The 17,915-nt window shown below is 38.6% G+C and overlaps 1 protein-coding gene across 1 annotated transcript in view; it reads right to left on the reverse strand.

Moving 5' to 3' along the window:
* Positions 1-16,850, reverse strand: part of Vmn2r27 (vomeronasal 2, receptor27) — a 40,189-nt gene extending 23,339 nt beyond the window's left edge. The window contains exons 1-3 of the mRNA NM_001104642.1: positions 16,636-16,850; positions 15,234-15,531; positions 8,743-9,549 (exon numbers count right to left, since the gene is read on the reverse strand). Coding sequence (NP_001098112.1) covers positions 8,743-9,549; positions 15,234-15,531; positions 16,636-16,850 — 1,320 coding nt within the window. The remainder of the gene's footprint in view (positions 1-8,742; positions 9,550-15,233; positions 15,532-16,635) is intronic.
* Positions 16,851-17,915: the final 1,065 nt, after the last annotated feature.

The following is a 17,915-nucleotide window of genomic DNA, read 5'->3' on the forward strand; positions in this document are numbered from 1 at the left end:
TGAGTGCCTCCATGAAGAAACGGGAGAGAGCACATACTAGCAGCTTGACAACACATCTAAAAGCTCTAGAAAAAAAGGAAGCAAATTCACCCAAGAGGAGTAGACGGCAGGAAATAATCAAACTCAGGGGTGAAATCAACCAAGTGGAAACAAGAAGAACTATTCAAAGAATTAACCAAACGAGGAGTTGGTTCTTTGAGAAAATCAACAAGATAGATAAACCCTTAGCTAGACTCACTAGAGGGCACAGAGACAAAATCCTAATTAACAAAATCAGAACTGAAAGGGGAGACATAACAACAGATCCTGAAGAAATCCAAAACACCATCAGATCCTTCTACAAAAGGCTATACTCAACAAAACTGGAAAACCTGGACGAAATGGACAAATTTCTGGACAGATACCAGGTACCAAAGTTGAATCAGGATCAAGTTGACCTTCTAAACAGTCCCATATCCCCTAAAGAAATAGAAGCAGTTATAAATAGTCTCCCAGCCAAAAAAAGCCCAGGACCAGACGGGTTTAGTGCAGAGTTCTATCAGACCTTCAAAGAAGATCTAATTCCAGTTCTGCACAAACTTTTTCACAAGATAGAAGTAGAAAGTACTCTACCCAACTCATTTTATGAAGCCACTATTACTCTGATACCTAAACCACAGAAAGATCCAACAAAGATAGAGAACTTCAGACCAATTTCTCTTATGAATATCGATGCAAAAATCCTCAATAAAATTCTCGCTAACCGAATCCAAGATCACATTAAAGCAATCATCCATCCTGACCAAGTAGGTTTTATTCCAGGAATGCAGGGATGGTTTAATATACGAAAATCCATCAATGTAATCCACTATATAAACAAACTCAAAGACAAAAACCACATGATCATCTCGTTGGATGCAGAAAAAGCATTTGACAAGATCCAACACCCATTCATGATAAAAGTTCTGGAAAGATCAGGAATTCAAGGCCCATACCTAAACATGATAAAAGCAATCTACAGCAAACCAGTAGCCAACATCAAAGTAAATGGAGAGAAGCTGGAAGCAATCCCACTAAAATCAGGGACTAGACAAGGCTGCCCACTTTCTCCCTACCTTTTCAACATAGTACTTGAAGTATTAGCCAGAGCAATTCGACAACAAAAGGAGATCAAGGGGATACAAATTGGAAAGGAGGAAGTCAAAATATCACTTTTTGCAGATGATATGATAGTATATATAAGTGACCCTAAAAATTCCACCAGAGAACTCCTAAACCTGATAAACAGCTTCGGTGAAGTAGCTGGATATAAAATTAACTCAAACAAGTCAATGGCCTTTCTCTACACAAAGAATAAACAGGCTGAGAAAGAAATTAGGGAAACAACACCCTTCTCAATAGTCACAAATAATATAAAATATCTCGGCATGACTCTAACTAAGGAAGTGAAAGATCTGTATGATAAAAACTTCAAGTCTCTGAAGAAAGAAATTAAAGAAGATCTCAGAAGATGGAAAGATCTCCCATGCTCATGGATTGGCAGGATCAATATTGTAAAAATGGCTATCTTGCCAAAAGCAATCTACAGATTCAATGCAATCCCCATCAAAATTCCAACTCAATTCTTCAATGAATTAGAAGGAGCAATTTGCAAATTCATCTGGAATAACAAAAAACCTAGGATAGCAAAAACTCTTCTCAAGGATAAAAGAACCTCTGGTGGAATCACCATGCCAGACCTAAAGCTTTACTACAGAGCAATTGTGGTAAAAACTGCATGGTACTGGTATAGAGACAGACAAGTAGACCAATGGAATAGAATTGAAGACCCAGAAATGAACCCACACACCTATGGTCACTTGATCTTCGACAAGGGAGCTAAAACCATCCAGTGGAAGAAAGACAGCATTTTCAACAAATGGTGCTGGCACAACTGGTTGTTATCATGTAGAAGAATGCGAATCGATCCATACTTATCTCCTTGTACTAAGGTCAAATCTAAATGGATCAAAGAACTTCACATAAAACCAGAGACACTGAAACTTATAGAGGAGAAAGTGGGGAAAAGCCTTGAAGATATGGGCACAGGGGAAAAATTCCTGAACAGAACAGCAATGGCTTGTGCTGTAAGATCGAGAATTGACAAATGGGACCTAATGAAACTCCAAAGTTTCTGCAAGGCAAAAGACACCGTCAATAAGACAAAGAGACCACCAACAGATTGGGAAAGGATCTTTACTTATCCTAAATCAGATAGGGGACTAATATCCAACATATATAAAGAACTCAAGAAGGTGGACTTCAGAAAATCAAACAACCCCATTAAAAAATGGGGCTCAGAACTGAACAAAGAATTCTCACCTGAGGAATACAGAATGGCAGAGAAGCACCTGAAAAAATGTTCAACATCCTTAATCATCAGGGAAATGCAAATCAAAACAACCCTAAGATTCCACCTCACACCAGTCAGAATGTCTAAGATCAAAAATTCAGGTGACAGCAGATGCTGGCGTGGATGTGGAGAAAGAGGAACACTCCTCCATTGTTGGTGGGATTGCAGGCTTGTACAACCACTCTGGAAATCCGTCTGGCGGTTCCTCAGAAAATTGGACATAGTACTACCGGAGGATCCAGCAATACCTCTCTTGGGCATATATCCAGAAGATGCCCCAACTGGTAAGAAGGACACATGCTCCACTATGTTCATAGCAGCATTATTTATAATAGCCAGAAGCTGGAAAGAACCCAGATGCCCCTCAACAGAGGAATGGATACAGAAAATGTGGTACATCTACACAATGGAGTACTACTCAGCTATTAAAAAGAATGAATTTATGAAATTCCTAGCCAAATGGATGGACCTGGAGGGCATCATCCTGAGTGAGGTAACACATTCACAAAGGAACTCACACAATATGTACTCACTGATAAGTGGATATTAGCCCAAAACCTAGGATACCCAAGATATAAGATACAATTTCCTAAACACATGAAACTCAAGAAAAATGAAGACTGAAGTGTGGACACTATGCCCCTCCTTAGAAGTGGGAACAAAACACCCTTGGAAGGAGTTACAGAGACAAAGTTTGGAGCTGAGATTAAAGGGTGGACCATGTAGAGACTGCCTTATCCAGGGATCCACCCCATAATCAGCATCCAAACGCTGACACCATTGCATACACTAGCAAGATTTTATCGAAAGGACCCAGATGTAGCTGTCTCTTGTGAGACTATGCCGGGGCCTAGCAAACACAGAAGTGGATGCCCACAGTCAGCTAATGGACGGATCACAGGGCTCCCAATGGAGGAGCTAGAGAAAGTACCCAAGGAGCTAAAGGGATCTGCAACCCTATAGGTGGATCAACATTATGAACTAACCAGTACCCCGGAGCTCTTGACTCTAGCTGCATATGTATCAAAAGATGACCTAGTCGGCCATCACTGGAAAGAGAGGCCCATTGGACACACAAACTTTATATGCCCCAGAACAGGGGAACGCCAGGGCCAAAAAGGGGGAGTGGGCGGGTAGGGGAGTGGGGGTGGGTGGGTATGGGGGGGACTTTTGGTATAGCATTGGAAATGTAAATGAGCTAAATACCTAATAAAAAATGGAAAGAAAAAAAAAAAAGAAATAATTATTACATTAACTGTAAAATGACTTTAGCCATGTATTACATAACAATGAGGATTATTTCTGAGAAATGCATGATTAGAAAATGGTGTGATTGAGCAAATATTTCAGAGTATGAATGTACAAAAGAGTGTGACCACACTATCATTAGAAAGTAAAAGTTTATTAGACTACCACTGTATATATGATTTCCCCTTTATTGACAAACTCATTTGTGAAACCAACTATACTTATACATTGAATTAAACTCTTCAACTGCCCTCAAATAACAATCTTAACTATTTTTAAAAGAGATAATATAAATAGACTCTGCCCAAAGAGATTGAATTTGCCAAAGGACATAAGAGTGGAAGAATAGGAAATGATAATTAATGAAACTGATGATCTAACTAAGAAGTGGTAGATTTGAGGAGAGATTCCACTGGTCACACCTGCTCAGCATTCACAAGGTCCTAGGTTCAATGCAGAGCACTATTAGAGATTGGGGGATGTATGTATGTGTGAATGGATGGATATATACATAGATAGAAAGACAGTAAGATAGGCAGATAGATACATGCACAAATAAAAGATGCAAGATTTGCTACACTTGAATGTAACTTTGGGGAGAGCAGAATTTAGACCAAACACTTACATCAAAGGCAAGCTATGTCAAATAATAACTGTAGAAAAATATGAATCAAGAAGATATAACAATCACAAATATATTCAAGTATATTAATATATCTAAAGTCAGAAATAGATCACCATAAAATAAAAGTAGTAGAAATCCATATCTCCACTTTCAGAAATGGATAAATCATTCAGACTGAAAATCAAAGGGAAATATTGAACTTGAAGTTTACAGTAGATCAAACGAGCCTGAGAGAGATATATAAAGCATTCTTTCCAATATACAGAACATATATTCTTCTCATTTTAAAAGGCTATTATTGCCTCTCTGGTGCAATCAGAGAAGTATATCACAGACCAGTATCTCAAATGAACATATATGCAGTAATCATCAAAAATTACTTTGCAACATCTGATTAAATTAAATACATACTGTGATTTGCAATACAAAGATGGGCTACCATACTTATATTACTGAGTTTGAAATAGAATAATAAAAAATAAAGTTTTTAAAAATATCATACTCCTCTCAACAGACACAGAAAAACATTAGAAAAATTCAAAATATTTACTTGATCAAGACTTCAGTTAATTCAGTAGAGAAGGTATGTACCTCAACACATGAAACACCATACATAGGAAATTCCTACTGCACATAAAGAAGATTGTAACTTGTACAACTAATGGTGCTGGAGAGTCAGGATGGTGGCCTATAGAATTTACTAGATATATCGTTGTTCCCACAATGCATGGAAATCATTCCATGAGATTCAAACATCTTCATACAAGTCTGAAACTAATAAAATGGGCAAACCAGGACAAAAGCATGTCAGGATACAACTATTAATTAAATCTGTCTGAAAAGAACTCTAGTTAGAAGAGGAGGAGAAAGGGGAGGAGGACAAGGAAGAGGAGAGGAGGAGGAGGAGGAAAAAACTTCAGGAGATACATTGATAGTGGGAGACTATAATACCCGACTCTCAAGGAATGAGTTATCCAGACAAAAACTCAAAGAATACTGGAGCTAAGAGATGTTATAAACAAACTGGATATTGCAACAGTAAGTTAGCTGAAGGAGATCAGAGAATACAAAATAGAAAATAAAAATTCAAGATATTAATATTTGCAGAAGATATTACAGTATATATAACAACCACCAAATTCTACCAGGGAACTCCTATGGCTCATGAACACTTTCAGGGATGTCCCTGGATACAGGATTAACTCAAAAAAAATTAATAGCCTTCCAATGTACAAATAATAAACAGACAGGGAAAAATCAGGGAAAAAACACTGTTCACAGAAACCACAAAAAATATATATTATTTTGGGGTAGACAAATCAAGGAAGTAAAAGACTAGAATGAAAAAAGTCATTGAAGAAAATAAAAGATTGAAAGATCTCCCATGCTCATGGATCCATAGAATTGACATAATAAACAGTAAAGAAACTTCCAGAGGTACCACCATGCCTAATTGTAAAGTGTACCACAGTGCTAGAATAATAAAAAACACAAAGTATTCTCATAAAAACAGACATGTTGGAATTGAACTTAAGACCCAGATATAAGTCCACACATATATGGACACCGTATGTTTTATACAGAAGCCAGAAATACACAATAGAAAAGAGAAAGCATCTTAAAAAGATGAATGGTGCTGATCTAAGTAGATGTCTTCACTTTGAAGAATACTAATAGATTCATATTAGCCCTGTACAAAACTCAAGGTCAAATGATGATTACAATATTAAAGCACACTTGATGGAACACTGAACATGATGAAGAAAAGTAAGTAACATACTTGAAAATATTTATAACTTCTTGTGTTATGCATGCTAATTATACTCCCCCCCACGACCACCAAAAAAAAAAAAAAAAATCCTGTTAACAGAAGAACATCTACACTCAAATAGCTTCTGGGAACCAGCACCCAGTTAGTTCTGGTTGGTAAATAAAAAATTCTGACAGCCAATAGCTGAGCAGGACAGACAGAGCTGAGACTTTTGGTGTCCTCTGGCTAGAGACAGAGAGGAAGGAAAAAATGAAAGCGATCCACCATGCCAGAAGAGGTAGAGAAGAAGAGATGGCATGACTGAGAAGGTTCAGGACACAGAGAAACAACTATCATGTAGGAGCCAAGAGAGTACAGCCCAAGATTGCTGCCCAACTTGGTTCAGAGAAACCATGGTAAAAATAAATATGTAATAAATGATAATGGGACAATCAGAGGGAAGTGGATTGGCAGACTGGATGTTAGGACATGGCCCAGCCATTGAGCTGTTTAAGGCATATTAAAATATAAAGGCTGAATATGTGTCTTTCATTTGAGAACCTAGAAATTTGGAGAAGGTAGTATGTTATATACTGCCAAATTTTATTTAATTTTTTTTATTTCTACACACTAGCACAGGAAAAAACTTCCTAAACAGAACACTGACAGGTCAATGAATAAATGGGACCTCATGAAACCAAAAAGTTTCTGCAAGACAAAGAACAACTTCCATAGGACAAAATGGCAGTCAACAGACTGGGAAAGGATTTGTACCAACTCTAAATCTTACAGAGAGTTAATATCCATAATATACAAAGAACTGAAGGCACAAGGCAACAACAAACCACCAATCTAATTTTTACAAATAGGTATGGAGTTAAACAAAGAATTCTCAATAGAGGAATCTGAAACAGGTGAGAAGTATTTAAAAATAATATTTAACATCCTTATTCAATAGGAACATGCAAATCAAACTTCATTGAGTTTCCATCTTACACATGTCAGAAAGGCTAACATCAATGACAGAAGTGGCAGCACTTGATATCTAGACTACACACAAAATCTATTATCTTTTCCATTCCCAGGGTGATACATGTGACCTGTCCACTCTCTACCCACAGAACCCTCCTTGTTATTTAGCCTCTCTGGAGTAGTACTCCACTATGTAAATGCTCCACAATTTACATTGTGGAGCAACAGGAAGACTTTTGCATTGATGGACAGAGTGAAAATTATACCGTCACTATAGAAATCAGTATGATGTGTCCTCAGAATATTGGGAATCCATCAACCTCAAGACCCACCTATGCCACTCTTGAGCATATGCCCAAAGGACACTCCATCTTACCAAAAGGACACTTGCTCCAATAGTTCATAGTGTCTTTATTTAAATAGCCAGAAACTAGAAGCAAAGTAGATGTTTCTCAATGGAAGGATGGATAAAGAAAATGGGGTACATATATATAATGGAGTACTACTACATAGAGGCTGAGTAATAAGGAAGGTTCTGGGGGTAGGAGGTGGATAGTTCACATGGATCTCCCTGAGAATGGAAAAGAGAATAGATTTTGTGGGTAGCCTGAACAGTGGGTAGAAATGGGAATAAGCACAAAAATGTTTGAGGAGGTAGGTACAGAGGGAGAGGGTATGGACCAAAATTCAAAGAGAGAGATGGAATAGTGGGGCATTTAGAGGAGATGACAAAACCTAGTGAACTGGAACTTCCTGAAATCTATAAGGGTGTCCTTAGTAAGGACATAGTAATGGAGGTTATGGAACCTGAACTGCCCATCTTTGTAACAAGGCAAGGCTCCTATGGGTACATGTGGAACACCAACCCATTCACAAAATATTGGATCCAAAATCTGTCCTGACTGCAAGATGGGCTAGGACAATGGTGGTTCAGAATTTGTGGGAGTGATCAAGAGATAACTGGTCTAACTTGAGGCTCAAGCCATAAGAGGCAACCCATGAAAGACACTGCCTGGATGGCTAGGAACCAGACACTAGGTGGCACAGAGACCTAAGGTAGAACCAAATACAATAGACCACATCAGCAACAAGTCAAAGAACAGATTCCTAAGGGTATTCTGATATAGTCATAAAGCAGTACCTAGTCCAGTTTTCATCACAGAGACTTTATCTTGCAACTATCAGGAGCCTGGACAGCCTGGGCTGGCTTCAAACACAAGATCCTTCTGCCTCAGCCTCCCATAGGTTTGACACAGTCATGGGTGTTATTGTCTAGCCTTATAGAAGCTATGTGTTCTTCTAGGATTTTTTTTATCAAAACAAAACAATCTATTGGCATCAAATGTACCTAAAATCCTTAAAACATGCCACGTTTATACTTGTAAAAATCTCTTGTGAGATATATCATTCTTACTTCACAAAACCTTAAAAGCAGTAATAAAGAAGATGTGATGATTAAATGGCATAAATATGATTGTGTGAATGTCCTTAAACTAGGGAGACCAGTTCTGAAGAATCACGCACATATTGTTTTTGAAAGAAATATTACCTCAATTTTAATACTACAATGTGTTTTTTTTCTAACTCTTTCTTTATACTACTTAATGCTGCTGAAATAAACAAGAATACTTTGAGGAAGGAGATAGTAGCATAAGGAACTATGCTAGCATAAGGAATATTTCTCTAAAGCTAACTATGAAAGATCATGAATCAAAGTATAGAACTTAAAATCCAGAGCCCAATGCACTAGGAAAACAAAAGAACAGCTAATGCTACCTTCCATGGGAGAGGAGCCCGGAGTACACCTTTATCAAATGAATCTCCTTCCACTCTGACTGACAGCTCCACATGGAGTGCCTGGGCGATGGCATACACAGCAGCATGGACTTTGTAGCTCATAGGTGAGGTATTCATATCCCAAACATGCAGAGGTCGTGTGCTCAGGCTGCCATTTGGCTCACATTGACTTAGTTCCCTGACTTTGTGCAGATACAAATGTGGACACTCAAATACGATGGACCACATATCCTGAATAAAGATATTCTGAGGATATTTTCTAGGTTGAAGATTTCTGAGAAACTCCTTGAATCCCAGAATTTCATCCATGTGATCTGAAAATAATAATACTCCACCAAAGTACTCATAAACTTGATTATGGAAATAAGGAAATGTGGTATACCAATCAGAATTTGTGATCAAGACATTGCCATTAAAAGGCAAGAACGGGATGTAAAGGACAATCCAGAAAAAATCATATGAGTCACCATATACAAGGACAACGTCTAAACTTCCAAGTTCTTCCTCTAAAATTATCAAATTTACTGTGTTCCGACAAGGAAATATTGGACTCCGTACTGCAAATGCAATACAAAGTCCGTGCTTGGTCATGTCTTCTGTGAGTTCTGTAATGTAGAGTTCTCCCCTCATATCATCTGGAACTACCAGGCCAACCCAGACCCAAGTGAAGTATAGCATCAGTTGAATAATTCCCTGATACAGAGCTGCAGTGTGCACAGGAAACTGGTAAGGAGACTGGAGCTGGACTCTGCTTGCAAGACTCTGATCAAAAGGAGCATAGCTGATCTAAACAGAAAGAAAGATACTCCATAAGTCAAGACAATTAGGTTTATTCTCACATGATTTGGTTTGCCTTCTCTGTTTGTGTACTCTAGGAGAAATTAAACAATTCAATAACTTTGCTAAGAAATACCAATTTGTTACCTATGTCACTGACTCATCGCTGTGTACATGAAATGTATATTTTCCTTTGTACTTTTACAGAACATAACAAACAAGGCCAAAGAGTGTCTATCTCCTGATCTTCTTTCACGTAACACTAATCAAACAAAAGTATTTGCAAACCTGTCACTTCTCATATCAAAACTTTCATCTTCCTTGTAATGGAAGTGGAGAAACATTGACATTAAAGGTCCTTTTATTTGAAGTCACAAATCCATGACTAATTATCCAATAAAGAGGAATCTATGAAGCATTGTAAAATCCATTGGTGAATTCTATATTTCTCTGGAATTTCCTATGCCTTTTGTCCTTCTGTAATACTTAAGCCATAATCAATAATCATAAATTAAGATTGCTTAGAGTAAAAGGCTGACTAATTAAGTCAATGCTTATTGTAAAGCCTCTCTTTTAATAAGAACCTGTGGTCACCCCCATCACATTGCTATCCCTCTTACCAAAAATCTTCAATCTGCCTATGTTGTACAGCATAAGGTTACTTCAGTGCAGTTCCCATAATCCTCTGCCCAGCTGGTACAATTGTTTGCAGTCTCTCAGGTTTTTAAAATGTTACCAATGACCCCATTTAATTTGTATACTGACAGTGCTGTTTCAACTGCTTCCAAAGTATCTGTGAAGATTCAATCCCTAATTATTAAAAGGACAGTGCAATTTTTGGGGGGGACACTTGAGGGCCCATTCTGGTCTGGGTGGTCCTCTGACACAGGGAAATGCCCTGGCGGATGGGGTCATTTGCGCAGCATTCCCTGCCCTACTTGATTCCATAGATTTGGCTAAACAGGTTCATGCTCTGCATCACTTAAATGCTTCTACCTTGCATCAAATGTTTAAGATTTCTAGAGTTCAAGCAAGAGAAATTGTTAAGTCCTGTAGTGGATGTGCCACTCTGCTACAGTTTCCTCATCTAGGCGTCAACCCCAGGGGACTCATCCCTAATGAACGTTGGCAAATAGATGTTACCCATTTTCCCTCCTTTGAAAGGTTAAAATATGTGCATGTTACAGTCAATACCTATAGTAGATTTATACACGCATCTCCCCTTTCTGGAGAGGCATCGCATGATGTGATAACACATTCTACAGTGCATGGGAAAACCACAGATCATTAAAACTGACAATGGTCCCGGTTATACAGGAACCAAGTTCCAGCAATTTTGTTCCCAGTTTGACATCAAACATGTCTCTGTTATTGCCTATAATCCTCAGGGCCACCATAGATCGAGCCCATCAGACTTTAAAAAATATGCTTCAGCCATTGACTGAAGTCACAGATGATTACTCCCCCTTGACGCCTTGAAATAGGCTCAATCGTGCTCTCTTTTTTCTTAACTTTTTGTCCCTAGATAAAGAAGGCAGGTAAGCAGGTGATTGCCTATGGCATCCTACATCACAAGATTCTCACACATTTTGAGATGGAAAGATCCCCCTCACTGGTCAATGGAAAGGACCAGATCCCATCTTTATTTGGGGATGAGGGTCCACTTGCATCTATGACAAAGAGAATGCTGGCCCAAGATGGTTACCAGAGAGGCAAGTAAAAGCTGTTAACCCGCCTATGTCCAGAATGGAGTGACTGTCTCCTCCTGAGACAAATCTCCTTTTTTTTTTTTTGCAGGTGTTGCTCCAAAGGAGGATACTCATGATCCTGTGGCTAACCAGAATGACCACCAACCTTCAACTGCCTCCACCCAAATCTAATAATAGACACCTCCCTTGGAATTACACTTGAGTGGTTCTCTCAGGGAGAAATGATATTGTCTGGGCCACTTCCAAAATTTCCACCAGTATTTGGTGGCCATTCAGCCTTACCCCAGATCTTTGTAAACTATCACAAGGAGCTGCAGCCTCGTGGGGTCTTGAAAATCAGCTACATTTATATAAAGTCCCAGAAGATAATGTGCCCAGTACCCAGAGTTATAATCCTTATAATTTTTTTTGGTTCATCAGTCAGTCAAACCTAGCTGTGATCATTCCATCAGGCGAAACTTACTTTAAGAAACAGATTTTTATGTTTGCCCAGGGCACCGTTGTAACTGCTCTTTCCATCATAAGTGCTGTGGCAAAACTGACCTTTATTGTGCCAGCTGGGGTTGTGATATCTCAGGGATGGTCTATTGCAATCATACCTCTTCCTGGGATTATATTACTCCCGGAATTTTTCAAACCCCTAGAGTTCTTTAAATATCAATCCTCTTTGTAAAAATTCTAACGGTGTCACCTTGGGTTGGTGCCTACCCCTGTCCATTACATTTACAGACCATGCTAAATCCAAAGATTGTGCACTGGGATTTTCATGGGGTCTCTGCCTTTATCAATCAGGCACAGAGACTGGCCTCACCTTTACCATTAAGCTCCTTATAGAACCCATCCATGCCAAATTGCCAGTTCCTCTTGGTCCCAACCCTGTTCTAGTCCCCCAGCTGCAGCCATCCAAAACACTGACCCTCTACCTTTTACAGAAATTGATCATATCTTTACTTCGAAAACCATGCTAGAATGAATCCTGTCTGCAGGCACAACATGGCACCACTACTAATGTTATGGTTTGGTGGCCAAGCCTGGGATGGATCCCAAATTGTGCCAGACAGTGGATAGCCTTTCCCTCCATCTCTGCTCCATTTTGTCCCTGAATTTCTTTTAGACAAGAACATTTCTGGCTCATAATTTTTGAGGGCAGTTTAGTGACCCCATCACTCCTCTGGGGACCATGTCTATTTGACTAATTTTAATTAAGTAATTCTGTACTTTTGGGCTAATATCTACTTATCACTGAGTACATGTCATTTATGCATGTCCTCTTGGGTCTGGGTTACCTCACTCAGCATGATATTTTCTACTTCCATCCATTCACTTGCAAAATTCATGATGTCCTCATTTTTTAATTGCTGAAAGTCACATTTTTTTTCAACCTGTGGCCAGCTGGCTGCCGGTCACCACTAATATTCATGCACATGGCCTAACACAACAACTTCATTGAAGAACTCATAATTGCCCCAATCCACAGGAACAGTGTCTGGAGATCACCTGTGGAGAGGATGGGGGACAAGAAGGGCAAAAAATGGACAGCAAGTAAAAAGGTCTCATCAAGCTGACCATTTTTTATTATTTCCACACAGGTTATATACTTATAGAAGCAGGATGTGGAATAAGGGGGGTAGAGAGGGGTAGGTTTGTTTCTGGGGGGAATGCACCTATTCCCAAAAGCAGGATATTGGTAAGGTAAAAAGTTTAGCAGGAGGAACAGAACAGAATGGGTTGCTAGGTACCTGTCCACAAGATCTATAGCTATTTGTTCTTAACTGGGGGTAGTACTTTCCCACAGAGGCCAGGTGCTCTCGACTAGGCTATTACTTTCCCACAGAGGCCAATATTTTGTGCCAGTAAGCACTTATGACTGACAAGGCAGTTAACTTTCAAAGCATGCTACTCCCAACATCTCCTCCACTATGTTTTTAGCAGCCTTAGTTACAATAGCCAGAAGCTTAAAAGAACCCTTATATCTCTCAAAGGAATAAAGGATAAAGAAAATGTGGTACATTTACACAATATAATACTACAGAGCTATAAGAAAAGATGACTTCACAAATTTTGCAAGCAAATTGATGAAATTAGGAAATATCATCCTGAGTGTGGTAACACAGATTCAAAGATACATACATGATAAACACTCACTGAGAAGTAGATATTAGCCCCAAAACTCAGAATATTCACTGGTAGGGAACAGGGGGGTGGGAGCAACCACCAGAAATTTCCAGAAGCCAGGGATGTAATTGACTGTGAAGACCCAATTGGGATGACATTAACTGCAATACTCAACAGAGGAGACATAGATCCAAAAGATACCACCTCTAGAGCATAGGCATGGCTGTCAGTTGAGGGAACGGTCCACTCACCCATCTCAAAATTTCCCAGAAATGATCCTGTCTAAAGCAAACTCAGGAACAACAATAACAACAACAAAAGAAAGATGTAGCACAGATTGAATAAAAGGCAATCCTGAGCCTGCCTCACCTTGAGATTGATTTAATCTACAGACATCCAATCCCAACACTATTGCTGATGCCAAGAAGTGCTTGCAGACAGGGGCTAGTACAGCTGCCCTCTGAGAGGTTCTACCAACACCTAAGTAAGACAGATGCAGGTACTCAAACCCAACCATTGGACTCAGCCCAAGGTCCCCAGTTGAAGAGTTGGGGGAGGACTAAAGAACCTGAAAGGGAGTGCAACCCCCTATGAAAAACAATATCAACAAGCTCAGAGATCCTATGGACTAAAATCCCAACCAAAGAGTATACGTGTGTGCATCTCTGGCTCCTGCTACATATGTAGCAGAGGATTGCCTTATCTGGCACCAAAGGGAGGGGAGGCACTTGGTCATGTTGAGGTTTGTTGTCCCAGCAAAGGAGGATGCTAGAGTGGTGAGGCCAGAGTGGATGTGTGGTTGTGGAAGTACTCTCCTACAGTAAAAGGGGAGAGGAGATAGAATGAAGGGCCTGGGGAAATTGGGAAGGCTGACATTTGAAAGGTAAATAAATAAAATAACCTAATTTTAAAAATTCACTCACAAAAATCTCATAAAAATAAAATATCTGGTTAGGCATGATGAAGCATGACTTTAATCCCAGCTCTGGGCAAACAAAGTCAGGAGGATCTCTGTAAGGCTATCTTGGGCTACATAAAAAATTCAAGACAGAATAAGTAGGCATAGTGAGAATCTGTCTCAAAAATAAACAAATAGGTAAAAATTAATAATAATAAAAATGAATCAAGAGGAGGACAGAATTCATTTTACTAAGATATAAGTTACTCACAGAGGATGGTAGGAGACATTAAGCACTGGATCACTGTTATTTGCATAAGTTCCCCTTCACATTTTTATTACTAAGTGAGATACAATTGACTTACAGATGCTCCCTCTCCAGCATTGCTTATTAGAAATCATTACTGATCACCAGAAAGATTCTGAAACAAAGACAAATGCAAAAACATTCCTGCCATCAGAGGAAAATTACAAACATCCCAAATGTCCAGCCAAAGTAAGACTCATGTTTCTTAGTAAAAAAAAGAAAAAAGAAAGAAAGAAAATAAATGCTTATGTGGCAATCTGAGCTGATAGCACAGTAAAATAATCAGGAATATGTTCACAATCTTCACAGTGAAGTTACATGAGTAGAATTATTAGACTCCTCATGCTTTGTGAGGCTCTAAAACTGGATACAAAAGAAAGACAGTATTAACAATGGTAAATAGCAAAAGAAATATTCTTGGAGTTGTAAAACTATAGTTTGTCATTACTTTTATTTATATTTTTCAATGTTAAAATTTGTTAAATTAAATTTATTTTAACAACATGATTTCATCTTATGAGTAAATTATTCTTTAAAGTTAAAACGATAATAAAGTAGTAAATTATTAAGCAGTCCCATATATCATCAAAAAGAATAACTGGATTAAGGAGAATTTAGTATTATAATACTATGTTTAACATAAGAATCAGGATGCTTTGTGTACCTGTGGGACATTGTAGAGACTTAGAACTTGGGAGATCTGAGCTGTTATTGCTTTTGAATAGCCTCCTATCACTGCAACCGGCTTATTAGTCTTCTCGGGCCTGCAGCTGTAGTTAGGAATTGGTGGTCTCTCTCCTGAGATCAACACCATACAACTTTCCATGGCCTTCATCACAATAAAGTCAACATCAAAGAGATAAAATCCCAAGGACATATTGAATAGAATATTTGGGTCCTTGTTGATTGTTTCTACAGCAAAAACCATTGCCAATATGTGCTGATAATGTTTAGGTAGATTGCTAGGAGGAAAAATTAGAAAGACCATTTTGTGTTCTTTTTTAATATTAATTTTTAATTAAAATATAATTATATCCTTTACCTTGTGCTCATTTATCCACCCAGTGCCTCTCATGCTACCTCTCAAATTCTGGATTTTTACTTATAAAAGTCTAAGTCATATAAAAATATACATGATATACCAAGAAACAAGCAGGATATTCTATATTTAAAATGTGAAGAAATTAGTCTTAAGAAAGAAGATTCATAGTACAACTTATCAAATTCAATTTTTTTGAATTTTTTTTTTGAGACAGAGTCTCACTTATTCAGCCCAGGCTGAAATTAAACTCAGTATATAGACTAGGTTAAACTCAGGCTCACAGAACTGCCTCTGATTCTCAAGTTCTGGGATTAAAGGTTTGTACTACCACATACTGTGAAAAGTAAAACTTTCAATTTTTACTGTGCGATTGTGTATGAGAAATTTAAATAGAAGAGTAAAGCATGTGGGAAATAGCAAACATTCAAAGTTAATCTTTCAGGAAGTATTTAAAAATAGGATGAACCTCAGGAAAGTACACAGTGGTTGATCAACCATAGCAATTTAAAAACTGTCAAGTACATTGAAACATGATAAATAAAATATTTTCTGTATACTACACTAAATAACTACAAAGAAAAATTGTTCTTAACTACAAATTATTTTCAACATATTCATATTTAAAAGAATTCAACATGAGTAGGGGAGAGATGCACAGAGCGCCAGTCATGGTTGAGTAGCTATTGGCATTTGGTGGCTACTGGGGAAGGGAGAGGCTGTTTCCTTAGGAGGTTTGTCCTAGTAGCTTACCTAGACTCTAGATGATGTCTTATACGTCTAGAGTACTGGCATGCCTAAATTAAATTACTAAAGTAAAAAGTGAGAAAATGAGGAAAAGAGAGAAACAGAGACATAGAGACAAACAGACAGAGAGATAGAGGGACAGAGACAGAGAGACCCCATAAAGTTGAAGGCAGGATACATTGGAGGGGAAGCGGTAGAGATGGGAGAGATCAACATATATTTTATATGAGTATGAAATCCTGAAACAATAATTTTTTAAAGAGAGAAGACAAACACTTACAAATAACTACCATATGTCATATTCATTGTCTCATTAAAGCAAAATTCAGTTCTGTCTTCTCGACCAGTCACTCTAAGGGAAAAGAATCCTCCAATAAGAAAATCCCCATCTTGATTGTAGCCAGGAGAATCAGGTACACTTATGTAGAAACAAGACATTTTTTCCTGGAATGAAATGAGAACAATCACTAGAGAGAAGGCAATGAGTAATTTCATAATAACATTGATAAATAATTGATAAAACCAAGATAACTGTTCAGTTAAGAACCTTGGACTAATCAACATGAACAAATGGATAAAATATGTGGCTGTCTGGTCTGTGTTGATCAAATTTATAAAGCATTGTTTTGTCCTGATACAGACCCACCAGTATTCAAACACTCCCTCAGTTCCAGGGAGTATAATTTGTGTTGCACCTACTAGATTGTGTCCCCTTCACAGAGTTGCTGTGAGTCTCCAAGGAATCATGAACCTGTCACTGGGCACCTGGGAATTCTGGGTCTCGGCAGGAAAACATGCAATTAAGAACAAGTGTGAAGTCCTCTCAAACACCTGTGGGGTGTTTGCACTCAGTAAGCTGAGGATTCTCAAGGTCCCAAGGTAAAGAGACACTAACCAGTGGAAACATAATAATGTCATGATGGGTCATCTAAAGGAGACATCAAAGGACTCAGTGTTTGAGGGCAAAAAGGCTGGACTCTCAATCATTTAACATCAGTGTCATCTTACAGTGTTCTGTAAGGAAAGAAAAAGCCTTACCCTAGAAAACATTTCTAGACACTATACTGGGTCAAATATCAGCTTGGGTATGCTTTTTATTGGATATTTTATTCATTTTATTCATATTTATTCACTTACATTTCAAATGTTATCCCTCTTTCCTGTTTTTCCCTCTGCAACTCCCCTATATCATTCCCCTCCTCCTGCTTGTATGAGGGTGCTCCCCCAAGGACAACTCACTCCCAGGTCACCTCCCTATCATTTCCAAACACTGGGGAATGGAGTCTTCACGGGTCCAAGGGATTCTCTTACTCTTGATGCCAGGCCAAGCCATATTTTGCTACATGTGCTGCTGCAATCATGGGGGGCAATGGGGAGTCCTTCCTTGTGTACTCTTTGGTTTGGTGATTTAGTTCCTGGGAGTTCTGGGGTGACTGGTTGGTTGATATTGTTGTTCTTTCTATGGCGCTACAAACCCCTTCACCTCCTTCAGTCCTTTTTCTATCTCCTACATTGGGGTCCAAGAGCTCAGTCCAATGGATGACTGTGAGCATCCACATC

Source organism: Mus musculus, chromosome 6, assembly GCF_000001635.26.
Source record: "Mus musculus strain C57BL/6J chromosome 6, GRCm38.p6 C57BL/6J".
In the NCBI taxonomy this organism is placed as follows: Eukaryota; Metazoa; Chordata; class Mammalia; order Rodentia; family Muridae; genus Mus; species Mus musculus.